This window comes from Cygnus atratus, chromosome 1 (genome assembly GCF_013377495.2).
Source record: "Cygnus atratus isolate AKBS03 ecotype Queensland, Australia chromosome 1, CAtr_DNAZoo_HiC_assembly, whole genome shotgun sequence".
Classification (NCBI taxonomy): Eukaryota; Metazoa; Chordata; class Aves; order Anseriformes; family Anatidae; genus Cygnus; species Cygnus atratus.
In genome coordinates, this window is record NC_066362.1 from 58,731,240 (window position 1) to 58,747,721 (window position 16,482).

Consider the following 16,482-nt stretch of genomic DNA (forward strand, 5'->3'; position numbering starts at 1 on the left):
TTAGAGGTGCATGGGGAGGAATGGCTGAGTTACTTCTAGGCATGAGTCACAACGGCTTATGTGGATCCTTGTGGTATTAAAACAAGCGGTGTTTGATGCTCACTGTGTTGGAAAAATGTAGCAAGCAATGCCTTGTCTTGGCATGGCCTGTGCTGAACAACAAAAGATAATTGTATCTTTGGTGAGCAATATACTCACCAAAACCAAAATGGGAGATTGTCACAGTTTGAATTTGGCTTCCACATATACAGGTGGGGGTGTCTACACAGGTGAGTTCCCCACGGTTTCTGCATGCTGCATCAAGTGCTGGATAAAGGGAGAGGTGAAGTTGTGCACGGTGCTGCAGAAATGCAGCGGGGTCACGCCGTGGAGCCAGCTTGATTCTAGCAAGGCCACTTACCTCCTGCTGCTGAAATGCCTCCTCGGGGTGCAGTTTGCGAAGGCTTTATTCTCACTATAGCTGAACTGAGGTGGCTGTGCACGCAGAGCTGTGCCAGAACCCGGCCCAGCTTGGTAGGTGTGTGCCCACCGAGTGCGTAACGCTCACGGTAACACAACCACAGCTGCGGCGGTGCTGGCAGACATCAGTGAGGATCACTAGGAGGCTCTCACAGCCTTCTTCCCCCACCTCTCACCGTACACAAACCAGCCGTGCGCCTGCACCCCGAGGCGGAGCTGCCTGCCGGCGGCCGCCCGCTGGGGGTGTGAGGGGGCGGCCTCCGAGCGGGGCTCGCTCGCTTCTGCAGGGCCCCGGGGCGGGGCCCGAGGAAGTGACTTCAGCCGGCAGCACGGCTCGGCACGGCACGGCTCGGATCGGAGCATGGCAGCGGCGGCGGCGCGGTCCCTGCTGGCGGCGGGGCGGGCGGGCGGCGGGCGGCGGTGCCGGGCCCGGACCCTGCCTGTGGCGGCGGCCGCTCCCTACTGCACCGTGGCCCGGCAGCAGCGGCGGCCGCCGCCCGACATGCGGAGCTACCTGTGGTCGCGGTACAGGGAGGCCAAGCGGGTCACCAAGGGTGAGCGGGGACAGCGGGGACCCGCTGCTGGGAGAAGGGACCCTGTGGGGACGGGTGTCGCTGTCGCTGTCCGCCCCGGGAGGGTTTCCACGCGTGGGTCACCGCGGTGTGTGGTACGGCGCCGCGCTGTCCGGAGGCGGCTGCGGATTTTGGGGGTTTCTTCCCCCAGCGAGACGGTTTCCCTTAGTGAGGAGAGAGCAGGTCCGGGGAGCCGTCCCCGTGAGGTGCCTGCTGCCACGGGGTGTCATCCAGGGAAGTGAGCGGGCTGTAGCTGGCCCCTGGTTTCAATTTATTTTGCCTGTGCTTCCACTAAAATACCGTGAAACGGTTGAAGCCGGGGTAGAGCAGTACCACTGCGTGTGGCTGTGGGCACTGGTTCTGGAGGTGCAGATGCAGTGAGGAAGCCCAGCTCTCCAGCAGAAAGCAAAGGCTGTGCAGAAATGTGTGAGTTACGCGGAAACGTTTGCAGAACTGGGACCTAAAACCCACTGCTCCATGACCAAAAGCGGCTGCCGCTTGGCGGCTGTTTGATAGGCCGTGGAAGCCACCATACGAAGACGAAATGTTTTAGCTTGTTGCTTCTGCCCTTGTTCTGATGGGGAAGAGCATTACCGAGGTGCTTGCATGTTGCCAGCAGAAAGAGGTAGGCTGTGTATCAGCAGCGTCGGGCAGCAGCGCCTGTCCTGTGCTGGCAGTGCTCATCTGTATGTCGCTTTAGCCTTGCGTGTTTTGCCCTTTAAAAAAAGGAAACAAACGAACAAAAGCGTATGGTATCATAACACAACCCGACAAGCATGAGTCTTCATTGCGCTGGGGGCAAACAACATTTGCAGACATAAAAGAGGGGCAACGTTTCACAAGTGGGATAGGATGTGGTGTTACAGGTATCAGGCAGATGCTGTAGACTTTGGATGGTGGAATAAGGGAAGGGAAGAGAAGAGAGAATGCCTTTTATTTTGAATCTTTTTTTCTTTTCCTGTTTTTGGATTTTTTTCCAAACCACACCCAATAATACTTAAGAGCCGATGTTAGAGCATAGGGTAATATTAAGAGAAAACAAGGCAGTCAGTGAGTGTGGGTTAGGGAAAGATGAGGCAAGAGCTTCTAGAATCATGCAGAATATTTTATTACCTCCTAAATTCCCAAGTGGCTTCAAGTATCTGACATTTTGTTTTATTACGATGTTAAGATGATAAACCTGTCCTGATTTTTGACCCAGGGTTTATAGCTGCTGGGGATGTTGTCTGCTGGCCAGAACGTCTAATAGCTGCAACGTGTTTGTACTGTCCGTTTTCAGGCAGTTGCTAGTCAAGGTTTTTTATGTGAAATATCTTTGCTTGAAACATGTCAACTCAACAGGCTCCACAGCTGACATTTGAAAAAAATATTTATAATAACTGTGAAGTAGAAATGGTTGTTGTAACATGGCTTTGGAAGTTCACTTAACTAAGATTGTGACTTCAAGCTAATTAAATGATTCATGGCCCCTTTTATAGAATAAGAGTACTTGCCTTAATAGTAGCATGTCAAATTCCCTTTGATTAATTTTGTTGTCTCAACTGAGCATAACATTCATCTGCTGCATTATTGTAAATGACTGGAGATGGTAGGAGGTAATGTTTTTGTTGAGGCTTATTTTGTTAAATCCCCCCAAATGATTATTTATGAAATACAGAGCTTTTCATGTCAGCTTAAGCATGGCAAATTACTGGGATCTTGTTAATGAAAGAGATGCTGAACTTTAAATGAAACTTGGAATTAAACCCCGTGAAATTGTCTGAAAAAATCAGGTGTGTCTGAAAGTTGAGTGGTTTCGGATTACCGATTTATTGGGCATCTGTATACGTTCCTTAGAGTATTGTATCTGCCTGTCAGCTGTGCAGTGATCTAAGGCATTGCTTTTATAAAAGAAATGTTTTCCTTTCTGTGAATTGGCCTGAGTTTTAAAATGCAGCATTATTTTTCTAACAGATCTGGAGTACCCGCAGCTACCTGCCTTGTTGAGATGGTTTCCTCCCATGGTGGAGCATGTAGTGTATCTGTCCTCAGAGCAGCAGGTGTTGAAATAAGCTCAAGTACCTCCTTCTAGACATATACATAGAAAGTAACTAAACGAGGCATGTCCCCCTTTAAAATTGCCCTTCCAAGAACAGATTTATGATGAGAGTGCCCTTTTTTTCCATTACTAACAAAGGCTGGATTATAAAGATAGTATTCAGGAAGGAAAGGAAGGAGAACTTACTCATAGTTTATCCGTCAGCCTCCTGAAGTTGCTCTTCCAAATTGTCTAAACAAGAAATAAAAACAGCCTTAATACTGATGTTGGTGTTGATCCTGCAGTTACGGCTGTATGTAAACGGTCTTAGTTTCTCAGTATCCTTTTGATACTCCAAAGATACGTAATAAAAATATATTAATGGAGTTAACAAAAATTACATGTATTGATTCTGGAATTCCATGTGAAGCATGGTACCGAAATGAACCTGAATGTTCGAGGAACGTACGCTTCAAATAAAAACTGTGAATCAATGAGACTACTTAGGGACAGCGTTCTCAATAGCATCATATTGCTAAAGGTTAGCTGGTATATTAGTGTGAATCAGTTTGATAATTTCCATCTTCATTTATCTATATTTAGAAATTGCTAATGGATTTTTATTTAAACTACAAGGTTGGTAGAACTATTTTTTTTCCTCTCCTCTGTTCCCAGAGTTAGTTCCTTCAATTATGAGTAACATGCTGAACCCGGATGCTATTTTTTCAAACAACGAAATGAGCCTGTCAGACATTGAAATCTATGGCTTTGATTACGACTACACATTGGTCTTTTATTCTAAACATCTGCACACGCTGATCTTCAATGCTGCTCGAGATCTTCTTATTAATGAGCATCGGGTAAGTGAAAGTATTGGAACTACAGTAAATTTATGAATAAAGAGGATAATGGGTCACTCCTAGCTGAGGGAGACATAACTCATCTTATCATGCCTCAGTCCTAGCTTGGCTCCTTTGTAACACATTTTGAACAACAGCTACAGATGAACCCCAGAAGTCCTGGTTTACTCTCAGCTACAGTTTTGAGCAGAGGAGAAGCTGGCAACAGTTAGGGAACAGGGTTTATATGTTTATTTATTTATCTAACATAGTGGTGGCAATAGGGTTTTGTTTTTGGTTTTTACCTGATTTTCAATTCTAGTAGTCACCCTAATGATATAAGAAGCTTGAAAGCTGTTTTTACTGTTGTATGCGTTGATGTAAGTTCACTGATTAATTTTCATGTGGAATATTTTAGCCCGACTCTTACGAAGTCTGTGATTGTGCTGTGTGTCTGCGAGGCGCTCTGTATGATTCCATCCATTCAGCTGAGTTACCTAAAGGGGCAGAGCATGCAGTGACACTGTAATCAGAGGCTGGATCCAAGAGAGATCAAAATAAGTGTTTAGCGCAGCAGTCCCCTAAGAGGGAGCGCTGATCTGCTGTCTGGCCGAGCAGCGCGTTTGTATTGGTGACCAGTCAACATCCAGGCAGCTTGGAGCTGGTTTGGGGATGGCAGAAGGTACTGCGTGTCAGGAAGCAAGGAGGGAGGTAGATGATTGTAAAGGTTGTGGGGAAAACGGAAGGATTGCAGGGAAAAAAACTGAAGAAAGTGTGGACTGGAGAAAGTAAAGGTAATTGCAGTATAGGAAGTGCATGAAAATAAAAGACATTAAAACATGGACTAGTTTAATTAATAAAACTGTTTGTATATTTTATGTAACCTAAATGTGAATGTGTGGTGTTATTCTACTTTCAAGTTTTAATCCAAAGGTTAGGAGCTATATATAAACATCTATAAATATATCTGGAAGAACAAACAAAGCTTCATGGGCTCTACAGACATACACAACTTGATCCCCCTAAAATTTTGGCACGTCTTGGTAGCAATTTCTGTAGAATGCATAAATGTATTTTATAAAAGCTACTTGGTTCTTGCAGGAACCTTTACAGTAGCAGTGGGAAGACAATAATGTAAGCATGGCTCAGTCTTTACTATTTGAATGAATGCAGATAGTAAGACCTTTACAGTTCTTGCTTCAATAAGAATCTCTTGAGCTGTAGTGAATGAAGCTACAATTGCTTTCTGAGACAGCTTGCTGAAGTATATCATCTCTTGAAGTTTGAGGGGCAACAGTTTTTCTTAATACCAACTTCTGGAGCTGGTTAGTGGTTTTCTTGACGTTAATGTTAGCAAAAACCTTCTGGATAGCAGTGTCCACTATGACAGTTACAGTCAGTCTGAAAGATGACCAATTTTGGTCATGGCAGTTTAAGGTAATTCATCAGAAATTGCAAAATACCTTGTGGGAAGCAAGGAATTTTTGAAGTGTGTCCAAGAGAAGAAACATCAATTTAATGCTAATTTCAGAGGTGGCAGCAGGTGTTGAATGTAAACTCTTGGTCTTAGATTTGTGTCTTTCCTAACATATGGGCCTTGTGCCGCCTTCTCTGGATTGCTGTTTCAGTATGTGTCGCCCTACCGAGAGTGGTGGTGGGGGCTAAGCAAACAGTGCAATTTTAATCATTATTTTGTTTGGCTTGGAAGGCAGCTTTGATTTGTGTGCCAGGATAGGCTCAGTCTTCTTCTCATATGTACTGGCATGCATGCAAAAAGACAGCTTACCATTAGAATAAATTAAAATAGGAAAGTCAAGTATGCAGGAATTTGAAAAAGTCAAAACTAATTTTTCCTGTTCATACCTGGTTTGGCCACTTTGAGCATGTGCAGTACATTGTAGACTTGAATTGAACACATTCTGGACCCTCCCCTGATGTTTTCCCATGTTCCCTGACCAAATCTACACATCCTCACAAACTGTCTTTAGGCTTGCAGTGCTGTTCTTTGTTCAAGTCAGGAGCCTCACCCAACGTTCTTTGGAACCCATAGTAGGGATGACAGTTGAGAAGTTGACAGAAGGTCTGTTTTCTTTAAATACGGATGCCTGTGCTTGGTACAAGCATGATCTGCAGCAATTGCAGAGCAAGTCCTTTTCAGCATAGATGCAAACTTTGTGGAAAATGTAGGATTTCTTTATTTTACAAGTAGCTAGAGCCTCTATTGTGAGGCTGCCTAATACACCTAGCCTCTGTCCCCCAGGCTTGTAAGATAGCCATGTACCTATGGAGACTTGTACGAAAGGTGGAGGATATGCCTAGAGATGCATCAAGTTCTAAGAACAATGCAGATGGTTAATCAAAGAAGTGGACTAGATGATCTTTCAGGGTCCCTTCCAATCCCTAATATTCTGTGTTTCCAAGTCTCTGAGAATGGCAGCTTTCCCAGAGCAATCCCTCCTTCTCAGACCGTCCGTTGCTCTTACAGTTCCTTGCCTTTGCCCTTGGTGGTGCTGTCTTCAGGAGGTCTCTGGTTCTTAGGTACCCTTAGGCTGCACTTGCAGGAGGCCAGCAGCGCCTTCCAAGGATGCTCTGCGTTGCCAGGCCCAGTTCCAGAGCTGGCAGGCATTGTCCGCTGCCAGGCTTTTAGGAGACTTTTGCTGTCAGCCTTTTCCCCAGTTGGGCCAGGTCACCTCTGTGGCTGCTCCCGTTCCCAACAGTTTCCCATTCCCATGATGACTTCTCATCCCCCAAATGACTTCTCATCCCCAAGTCTCCCTTGGGGACCAGCCACCCGCAGCCGTTCCCCATCAAGAGCAGACATCCCCAAAACAATTTGTGGCGCGGGCAGCAGGAGAGGGCTGCATTCAATCCCCCCCCCACTGACCGATGCAGGAATAAGTGCAGGCAGAGGCTTTGCAGGGTGGAAAAGTCAATTTAATACTGGGGTAATTGTGGCTGCCACCCCCAGCCCGTCCCCAGGTGAGGCCCTGCTCAGTCTTGGGGCCTGGCCTGCCGGCCCGCGTGGTCACCAGACCCCGGTTCTTCCAGCTGGACCCTTCGCAGCCAGAGTAAGTCCCCGAGGTTGTCATCCTCCGGGGACCGTGGCAGTCCGCGCCCCGAGTGCCCCGAGTGCCATGAAAAGCTTCGGGCAAGTTGTCGTGCCATGGGGGGGCTGCGCTCCCTGCGCCTGGGCGAGACGCTGCGGGACCGATAGCTGGAGGGGCTCCTCTGCCGCTGCTGCCGCCGCCCCAGCCCCACATTGCGCTCCAATCTTCTGCGGGGCCGGCGGGACGAGGCGTCGCGCTGGGCAGGCGGCACCAGGCGCACGATGGCTATGATGAGCCCGCGGCACATTGGGCAGCTGACCCTTTCAGCGGCCCAGACATGGATGCACTCCAGGCAGAAGGAGTGCCTGCAGGGGTTGATGCAAGCTGGGCTGGACATCCGGCCCAGGCAGATGGGGCACGTCTCGTCCCCGGGGGCCTCTTCTGGCTGCTCCTGCTGTGGCCGGTTCATGGTGCCTGCAGCCGCCCTGGCGTGGAGATGGTCGTCCGCTGTGGGAGGCTGCCCTGGTGCCAGGCGCTTATCAGCAGCCTGCGGTCCTCAGCACCTCCCTTGCTGGTCACCGGCAGGACCTCGATGCCTTCTCTCGTGTCGCTGGCTGGACCTCGACGCGTCGCGTGCCACCAGCAGGACTACTACAGATAGAACCAGGAAGAAAATATTCTATCAGCAAATATACATTAGCTTTCTAGGTTCAACCAAGTTGTCTATAGTACTGTAGCAGTAAATATTCTTCGTATGGATTACGAACATTGCTATTAGAATGGCAAATATGCTGATGATAGGTTATGCTTCACAAGAGTACACTTAGGACAGATGAGGTACATATATGTATAAGTATTTGATAACATTACCGAAGGACTTGGATGGATCGTGTGCAACAAAAAGGGCTTCGCGTGTGCTTCCTGCAACACCTCCGCCTCTCGCCTTCCAGCAATGGGACCTCGAGCACTCGAGTACCAAGAGCCGGACTGGACGCAGGCGCGACGCTCAGGGCACTTATGGCCAGCCACCTTTTGTGACGCCGTAGGGTGACAGTGACTCTGTGGCGGCATCACAAGGGTCTCGGGGTGCCCCTGATGGCAGCACTGACAGAGGTCACCTGGCTGTTGTGAGAAACTGCTGACGTGAGATGGCTGCTCCACGCTGACAGGAGCGATGTCTGCCAGGCTGGGGTCCAGGCCAGGAGGTCGGCCTGCGGCCTGGGAACTGCCCCTGGGAGCCAGGGATGTCCTGGAATTATCCCCCACCTACCCAGCGCTGTTAATAAAGAATACCTGCTTTCTAATTCTCCAAAACGAGTCTTGGAAAGTTACTTTGCTTTTGGCGTTCCCCCATTGATAAGGACACAAGAAGAAACTGAGGAACAACTTCTCACCTGGGAAGGTGGAAATTGGCCAGAGACAGTGGGAACGTGCAGGAGAAATCTCGGGTTGTTTAGAGAAAATCAGGAATCGTGCTGTGGAGGGGCTGCGCTCCCTGCGCCTGGGCGAGACGCTGCGGGACCGGTGGCTGGAGGGGCTCCTCTGCCGCTGCACAACAGCCCCAATCAGCGCTACAGGCTGGGAGCTGAGTGGCTGGAAAGCTGCCTGGCCGAGAAGGACCTGGGAGTAGTGGTTGATAGTCGGCTGAACATGAGCCAGCAGCGTGCTCAGGTGGCTGAGAAGGCCAACAGCATCCTGGCTTGGATCAGACCCAGTGTGGCCAGCAGGTCTAGGGAAGTGACTGTCCCCCTGTACTCGGGTCTGGTGAGGCCGCACCTCGAGTGCTGTGTGCAGTCTTAGGCCCCTCACTACAGGAAGGACATCAAGGCCCTTGAGCATGTCCAAAGCTGGTGAGGGGTCTGGAGAACAAGTCTTACAAGGATTGGCTGAGGGAACTGGGATTGTTCAGCCTGCAGAAGAGGAGGCTCGGGGGCAACCTTATCGCTCTCTACAGGTACCTTAAAGGAGGCTGTAGCGAGGTGGGGGTTGGTCTATTCTCCCACATGCCTGGTGACAGGATGAGGGGGAATGGGCTAAAGTTGTGCCAGGGGAGGTTTAGGTTGGATATTAGGAAAAACTTCTTTACTGAAAGGGTTGTTAGGCATTGGAATGGGCTGCCCAGGGAAGTGGTTGAGTCACCATCCCTGGAGATCTTTAAAGGACGTTTAGATGTAGTCCTTAGTGATATGGTTTAGTGGAGGACTTGTTAGTGTTAGGTCAGAGGTTGGACTAGGTGGTCGTGCAGATCTCTTCCAACCTAAATGACTTCGTGATTCTTTGTTTTTACTTCATAACTATAAGCATAAAGCAGGATCCTTAATCATTTATCTTTTATCCTTATCTTTTAAATCAAACAAAAAGCCCAGTACTCTTCCTGCTCCTCCCAACAACAAAACCTTCTGAAACACCCAAACCACACAAGCAAAGAAAAAGAAAACTGCATAAATTCTTTTGCATCAAAAATAAGTGCATGTATAAGTGCCCCTCCTGGCTACTGATGATAATTGTTTTTCTGTTTGTCTTTGTGCTATAGAGAAGGAAGAGAGAGGGAAACTGTTGTTCTCCAAAACAGATGAATACTGCTTATTTTTTATCAGTGCATGATTTTCTGGGATGGCAAGGGTGTATCTACAGCTCAGCAACCCCCAGGAAGTAATATACTTGGGTCACTGTAATGCTCCTCTGAAGTGACTCACCAGAGTGACTCACCTGGATGGGGCTTAATGCCCTGCTCGCTTTCAGGATCTGATATTTGCGAGGTACCTTGGGAGGTACTATCTCCGCCGATGAAAGTGTGATCTTACGTGTAGATGTGTTGTTCAGGTATATTTGTTTTAGGATGTAACATGCTGAATACATGAAGAAAATGATTTTAAGTCTCAGTTGGATTTTACTTTCATAATGAACTGCTGGCTGGATGCAAAGTGTCTACATGTTAGGCATTTCCCGCTGATCAGCAGCCGTGTGTCTGGCAGTACCACACATGCTATGTGAAATTCTTGGAGTTTGCAATCACCAACTTCGCCTTTTTGAAGGCAGAGTTGGTGATTCATCTTAGTTTTAACTTTCAACTTACCAGCCATTCTGATTGCATTCCCAAAGGCCAACCAGGGTGAGATGCGCCAGTCTCCCTTCTTGTCTTTGGAAACTGTGGCAAACATGGCCTGTTCCTCTCATACTAGTCCCCAGCTTTGAACTGCAGGCTGTGGGAGTCTTGATCTTCTCAACCCTTGTTAGGAGAGCATGGCTTCTCCAGGCAATGTCAGCTTTTGTGAATGCTCTTCTTCCTTACTCCCCATCTTTGTGCTTGCAATAGTCTGGGGGCCTGCATTTCAAATTAAGGGTCTAAGATAGGAGTATCATCCACATTGAGGGAGTCAAAACAGACAGCTGTGCTTCTTTTCATTCTGGAGAATTCCAGAAAGGTGTCTTCCCACACACACACACCCTTCCCCCTTCTATTAATGCTGATGATATTTGGTTGATCTTTCTTCCGGTAGAAGTTAGCAGGAAGCTCCAGGTATCGCTGTAAATCAGGCCATGTACTTGGGTTTCTAGGTAAAAGGTTGAGCTGGAAAGCTTGGTATAAGTCAGTTTCATGGGAAGACTTCACAGTACAAGGGAGTTCAGCTTTTAAATTCTTAATTTAGTTTGTTTTCAGCAGTGCATATATTAAAATAACGTGATGAACAGAAGTTTAATATTCAAAGGTGATAAAAACTGATTACCTCCATGTTCAGCTTTAGGTACTATGCTAGACTTGGGTTGGAAACATTGTCCCTGGATCTTTGAGAAGTGTTTGACTTGCTTTGCACTGTGTGTATGTTCCTGCAAATCTGACCAACCTATCAACAAGTATTTTCTGACAGGCAAGAATGAGAAGCACAGAAAACATAGGCTGTTCAAATTCCACAGAAACAATTTTTAGATTTTGTTTTTTAATAAAGAGTTTTAAACCAACCTGTTATCCTATTTTCTTAGTATCCTGCAGAAATAAGAAAATATGATTATGATCCGAATTTTGCAATAAGAGGACTTCATTACGATGTACATCGGGTATGTATACGTATCTTTTTTTTGAGTTATGTTGTACTGAAAACCTAGCCAAAGAAAATAAATGAGCCTTCTAATTTTTCCAGTCTCTCACTCTGATGTGTAAGGATTTTGTTTCATGTTCTTCTTTCATTGTGAGCTTGGGTATTTTTTTTTAATAGCTGTCATTTATGAAGTATTTTGAGTATTTCATTATGTGGGGAGTGGGGAGAAAAGACAATTGAGAGTGCAACAGAATAAACCTCAGACAGTCTGCTTTTAGGAGAAGATACTTCTTCGTGACTAAGTTCAGGTCATTAGGTGTTTCCTTGGTGATTTTGCAAGCCCTAGGTAAAAGCCATTGATAAAGTATTTTGGAAGCTGTAAGGGCAGTTGAAGTGAAGGTGCTCAGTCATTCTGGAACCAGAAAGGTTATACATAAAATTGCTTTGTTTTTTTTATAGTTTCATGTCAAATAATTTATCTATTTTTTTTAAAATTTTTATTTTTCCTCTGTAAGGCGTTATTAATGAAGATTGATGCTTTTCATTATATTCAGCTAGGAACAGTTTACAGGTAGGTAAACTTATTCCCTATAATAATAATAATACTAAACTATACTCTTGTTTATAAATCTTCTACTTGCATTTATTTGTGTACATCTTGGTTCATATCAGGAACAGTTCTCTGAAAAGCACGGGCATGATTGAATATTGCAGTCTTGCTGGAAGGGGGTTTCTTTGCTCCTCTGTGTGTATGCACAGACGTGCACACATTTACTGACTGGTACAGTACAGCTGATTTCCCCAGTCCAGAGCTGGGTAAGTTGGCAAGCTGTTTGGTCACATAGTGCTGACTCACTTTGTTTCCGGCTGTTAAATTGTGCTGAAAGACATCTAAAAATACACTGATGACTTCTCCACTGGTGCTTTCTATGCAAATAGTTGTCACAGAGTGCCTGTTAGCATGACTTGAGTGTGGTTGCAGATACACTTGAGAGGTTTTGCTGTATTTGCACAGAGCTTTTAAGTTTGGAAACATCATTCTGGACGCGCAATGTCGTCATAGCTTTGTGTCCACACAGAGTGACACTTTTTGAATTTACTGAATTAATGGAAAATTGGTAGACTCTGTGCTGTACTTTGTTACATGGTATAGGTTTACTGCAGGTGATCTTAGATATGAGAGTCTTTAGTATGGCTTAGTTTGTGGTAATGAAGCACTGTGTGATTGATATGAACACCACACTCAATGCCATACTTTAAAATAAACAAGCCCAAGCACTTTTCTTAATTTCACTCGACAAAAGTTTTCCTTAGGCAACAAAAGACAATGCAACCTTGAGGTAATTTACTCTGGGAGTTGGTATGTAAGCATATGCTAGCACGAAATAACGATAGTGTGCTCATTGTGTCATTGTTTGCAAACTGGGCAGATAGGTACATGATTCAGTCAGAAAGAAGAAATGATGTCATGGTCCAGCATTAGGATGATATTAACAGTGTAGTGGATGTCTGGATCTTCCAAAACAATGTGAGTTCTGTTTGTATCATCACTGGACTTGTAGTGAAACTATATACCATTTACTTGTGTCTTATACATGCTGATGTAGAATAATTACTGTATATTTTCAACTGTCAAAAATGGTTGTGGTGTTTTTTTTTTTGTTTGTTTGTTTTTTTCCTAAGCGATCATTTATACAGGGTTAGGAAAGAACCAAAGGAACCATATGACTCAATCCGAAAGTCAGTGGTTGTAGATTCATTTAAAGAGGCTGTCACTTCAGAAGATTTTGAAAGGGCCATTAAAATAAAATATAAATGCCACTTCCCAGCAAGGGAAAAGCATAACTCTCTATGGTGATATTAAAAAAAAAAAAAAGAAAAATTACTTTTTTTGAAAATAAAAGTCAGTTGGTGAGTCTAGAGCTTCAACTGCTATGCTAGCAATTCACTGAGGTGGCAGATTTTCAAGACAGGATGTACTTGAGCGTAAGGAAGAAAATAATACATTGTGTGTACAGTATTTATATAAAATATGTTCTATATATAAATTTTTAAGGGGCAGGTAGGGTCAGTACTGAACTTTGGAAAAATGCTTAATTGCCAGATTAAAGGCTAGGTGATGTAATCAAATATATATTTATCTGTAGAGGTATGTAGTAGAAATACTAAGATTGGTATGAATGAGGTACGAATGGAAACAAATTAATCCAAGGACACCAGAAGGAATGTTGATGGAAGGGGCAAAAGGCTGGCATGTGTTGGTGGTACCTGGTTCAGTCGGTCATTAAGATATCCGTATGTTTACCTGCTGTTCTCCCATACGGGGTTGAGGGGAACAAAAAAGATACCGAAGGCCTTGAGAGAAGACTTCAGGAGGAGAGATGGTATGACTGAAGCTGTAGAATGACCCAGATGAGAAGACAAGTGGGTGGTGAGTCCATCAGCGGTGTTGCTTTATGATTCAGAGTGGGACAGGATGAAGAGGGAGAAGACAGCTGCTGCTGTCAACTCCTAGTACAGAAGGCATATCCAGAGCCAGCACATGGGCACCAATGAAGAAGACACCAAAGAGATGTTGAGATTAGCTGAAGAGCTAGTGTCGCTTGTCTTCCACACCCAAAGCAATCCTGGACAGACTGCTTGCCCATATACGTTCTCTTAGTTGTGCGTAAAATAAGACTACTTTTCTCTTCCGTACCACCATTGAACTTTGCTGTCAGTTGCTGTGTATCTGTACTTCATAGTTTTAACTTTCTTTGTGCTTTATACATTTGTAGGCCAATCATACTGCTGAAAGTAGCAGGACTTGCCCAAGTGTACAGCCTCATTTGCACTGAGAGATTTTAAGCAATTCTGGCACCATTCTGACAAGGCACGTTTCCAAAAACAGCAGTGGAAGCACTACTTTGGATGAACTGTGGTGTTTTTAGTGCCATGCTGTGAGTGGAATAGGATAAACTTAGTACTTCTACAGCTGGACTGTGAACTGTGTCGTGACTGCGGGTCTTTTGACAGACCTGATCTGCAGCTTTGCCTACACAGCCTTCTCTCTCTGGATTTCACAGCTGTTTATTGTCCTCTCTTTGGATTTGTGTTTAAATGGATCCAGATCTGTAGCAGTCCGCATTCAAGTACCCTTTGGCATAGCTGTCCACAGACTAGAACATGAGTCAGTCCTTGGTTGTGATGGTATTACTTGGTAGACATTTCACATTTTTGTTGCATTTCTCTCTTGTTTCCTGCTGTGGAGTGGATGACACGAATAACTTTTTTCATTTTGTAACAGAGTTATCTGCTCTGGTCCTGTCCTGTGCAGTACTAACTTGAAGGCTGGAGTGCTACCAGCAGGAGCACAGAGCCATGCACAAGTCAATGTAGCATTGAGGAGCGCACTAAAGGAGATAGTTAACATGGGCCTCTGCTGCCACAGCAGCTTGGTGGAAGCTCGTATACCATGCCATTGCACTGCAAGGCTGATACAAACTGATAGCTGAAAGCACCGGACATACTCATTTATTTATTTTTAATGTCTTACAACATTTTGGGTGTGATCAAGAAACGGAGGCTCTGAAATCAACTGTCTTGCATGCAGGGCTGCAAAAGCATTTGAGGAGAAAAGGAGCATATGATCTAGCTTTTGTTTGCGTTCTTCAGTCTTAAGCAAAACCTCTCTGCCCTTCCCCTCCACTTCTGTGTCCTCTGGTGAGGATTATTGCATGTCTGCAGTGTTCAGGTGCTTCAATACAGGATGCTTCATGCTGTCAATATTTAAAAACAATGAAAACAAAACAAAATAAAAACACTGTAAAGCCCTTCCTAACTTAGTAGTTGATAAAGAGACTGTGGTGACAGATGATGTCTCTTTTTCTCCCCCATTTGTTGTTGTGCTGCTGTATTTTCATTATTTGTCAACAATCCTTCAAGTAGTGTTAGATTTTGGGAAGCTGAACTGTTGATAGAGCTTAAACTCTTATTGAGTTAGAGGTTGTGTATTTGTTTGTTTCCCTTCAATCTTCAAGGGCATGCTGCAGAATAATCTGGTTTAAACTCTATCACATCATCAGTGCTTTACGAAACAAAGGCAGACTGAGGAATTTCTTTGTGTTCAGAAACTGGAAGCTCTAGCTGCTTCCAAACCCTTGAGGCAGACTTTCAATGGAGACTAATTAGCTTTTTCTCCTCTTAAGAAAGTGAAAGGGACTTAAATTTGGAATGTGTTCCGCCTGCGTCAGCGTGTTAAAATGTTACTTGTTCTGTAAGGAGAGATGCTGTTTTAACCTAGACCAGTGTGTTCTTATGTCATTATTAGTATTGCAGTAAGCTCCAGATTTAAGTGTTAATCTGTTAGGGTTTCATTCAGTAATTACTTGAAAATTTCAGCATGACTTTTGAACTGAAGCTTACGTTGCTTTCCAGAGGCCTCAGCGTTGTCCCAGATGAAGAAGTCATTGCAATGTATGATGGTTCCCATGTCCCCTTGGAACAAATGAGTGACTTTTATGGAAAGGTAAAAATACCAACTGCTATTTAAAAACTAAATAATCTTCTGAAGGGGGGAGGGAGGTGGGGTTACGTTTTGTTCTTGTTTCTACTAACAGTTGTTTTCCTCAATGCCTGACTGACTTATGGTGCTGGACAGGAAGTTTGCCCTCTGAAGTGACAAACACCCTTTCTTTCTCCCACTTGCGGTACTTTCTTCTTTCACTGTTCCCTTTCCGAGCCATACAAGCAGAAGTAGAACACAGAAAAATCAAGTGAATTGCACAGTTGCACAGCAAATCTGATAAAGACTGCAAAGTGAACCATAGATGGTGCCTTACCTTAGCTACATACTTCTTCGTGGTGGTCTAATGGCTTCCCTGATGTGGCAGCATGTAAATGTATGGAGACTTCTCTTGCATATGAGCTGGTACAGTGACAGTAAGAGAATTGGAGAAAACATGAAAAATTTTCAGTTTAGGATTTGACTTTATGGAGAGGTTGATCTTACTGGAAAGTTCCTTCCACTTTTCCAAAAATATATGGTGTCTTTTTAGCCAAAACCAAATTAATTTGAGCTCCTTTACTTCTGGGTGTTCATTCCTTGCTGACAGGAAAGACCTTTCTTTGTGCTATGGGGCACTTTGTTTTACTACATTTGTTCCTTGTTTTAAGGAACTGAATTTAGGATTACCAATTTAGGTCTCTGGAGCAGCAGTAGCAGTTGGGAATATCAGCCTGGCATTCCCCATCAGGTATCTTGGTCTCCACGTATCCACTGACCTTGGAAAGGACATGGACAGGACAAGAGCCCATGGGCACAACACAGGTGGTTCCCTCTGAACATCAGGAAAAGCTTTCTCTTTTTTTTCAGTTTTAGTTCTGGGGGTGACTGAGCATTGGCATAAGTTGCCCATAGAGGCTGTGGAGTCTCCACCCTTGGAGATATTCAAAAACTGTCTGGACATGGTCAAGCCAACCAGCTCTAGGTGGCCCTGCTTGACCAGGGCCATTGGACCAGTTAGCCTCCAG

The 16,482-nt window shown here is 45.0% G+C and overlaps 1 protein-coding gene across 8 annotated transcripts in view; it reads left to right on the forward strand.

The window, feature by feature from the left end:
- Positions 1-804: 804 nt before the first annotated feature.
- Positions 805-16,482, forward strand: part of NT5DC3 (5'-nucleotidase domain containing 3) — a 46,391-nt gene continuing 30,713 nt past the window's right edge. For 7 of the 8 annotated variants that reach the window (XM_050708226.1, XM_050708227.1, XM_050708225.1 and 4 more), the window contains exons 1-5: positions 805-1,013; positions 3,724-3,908; positions 10,916-10,990; positions 11,487-11,542; positions 15,388-15,478. In XM_050708226.1, coding sequence (XP_050564183.1) covers positions 821-1,013; positions 3,724-3,908; positions 10,916-10,990; positions 11,487-11,542; positions 15,388-15,478 — 600 coding nt within the window. In that variant the 5' untranslated portion in view covers positions 805-820. The remainder of the gene's footprint in view (positions 1,014-3,723; positions 3,909-10,915; positions 10,991-11,486; positions 11,543-15,387; positions 15,479-16,482) is intronic. The other variant, XM_050708229.1, reaches the window with a different exon arrangement.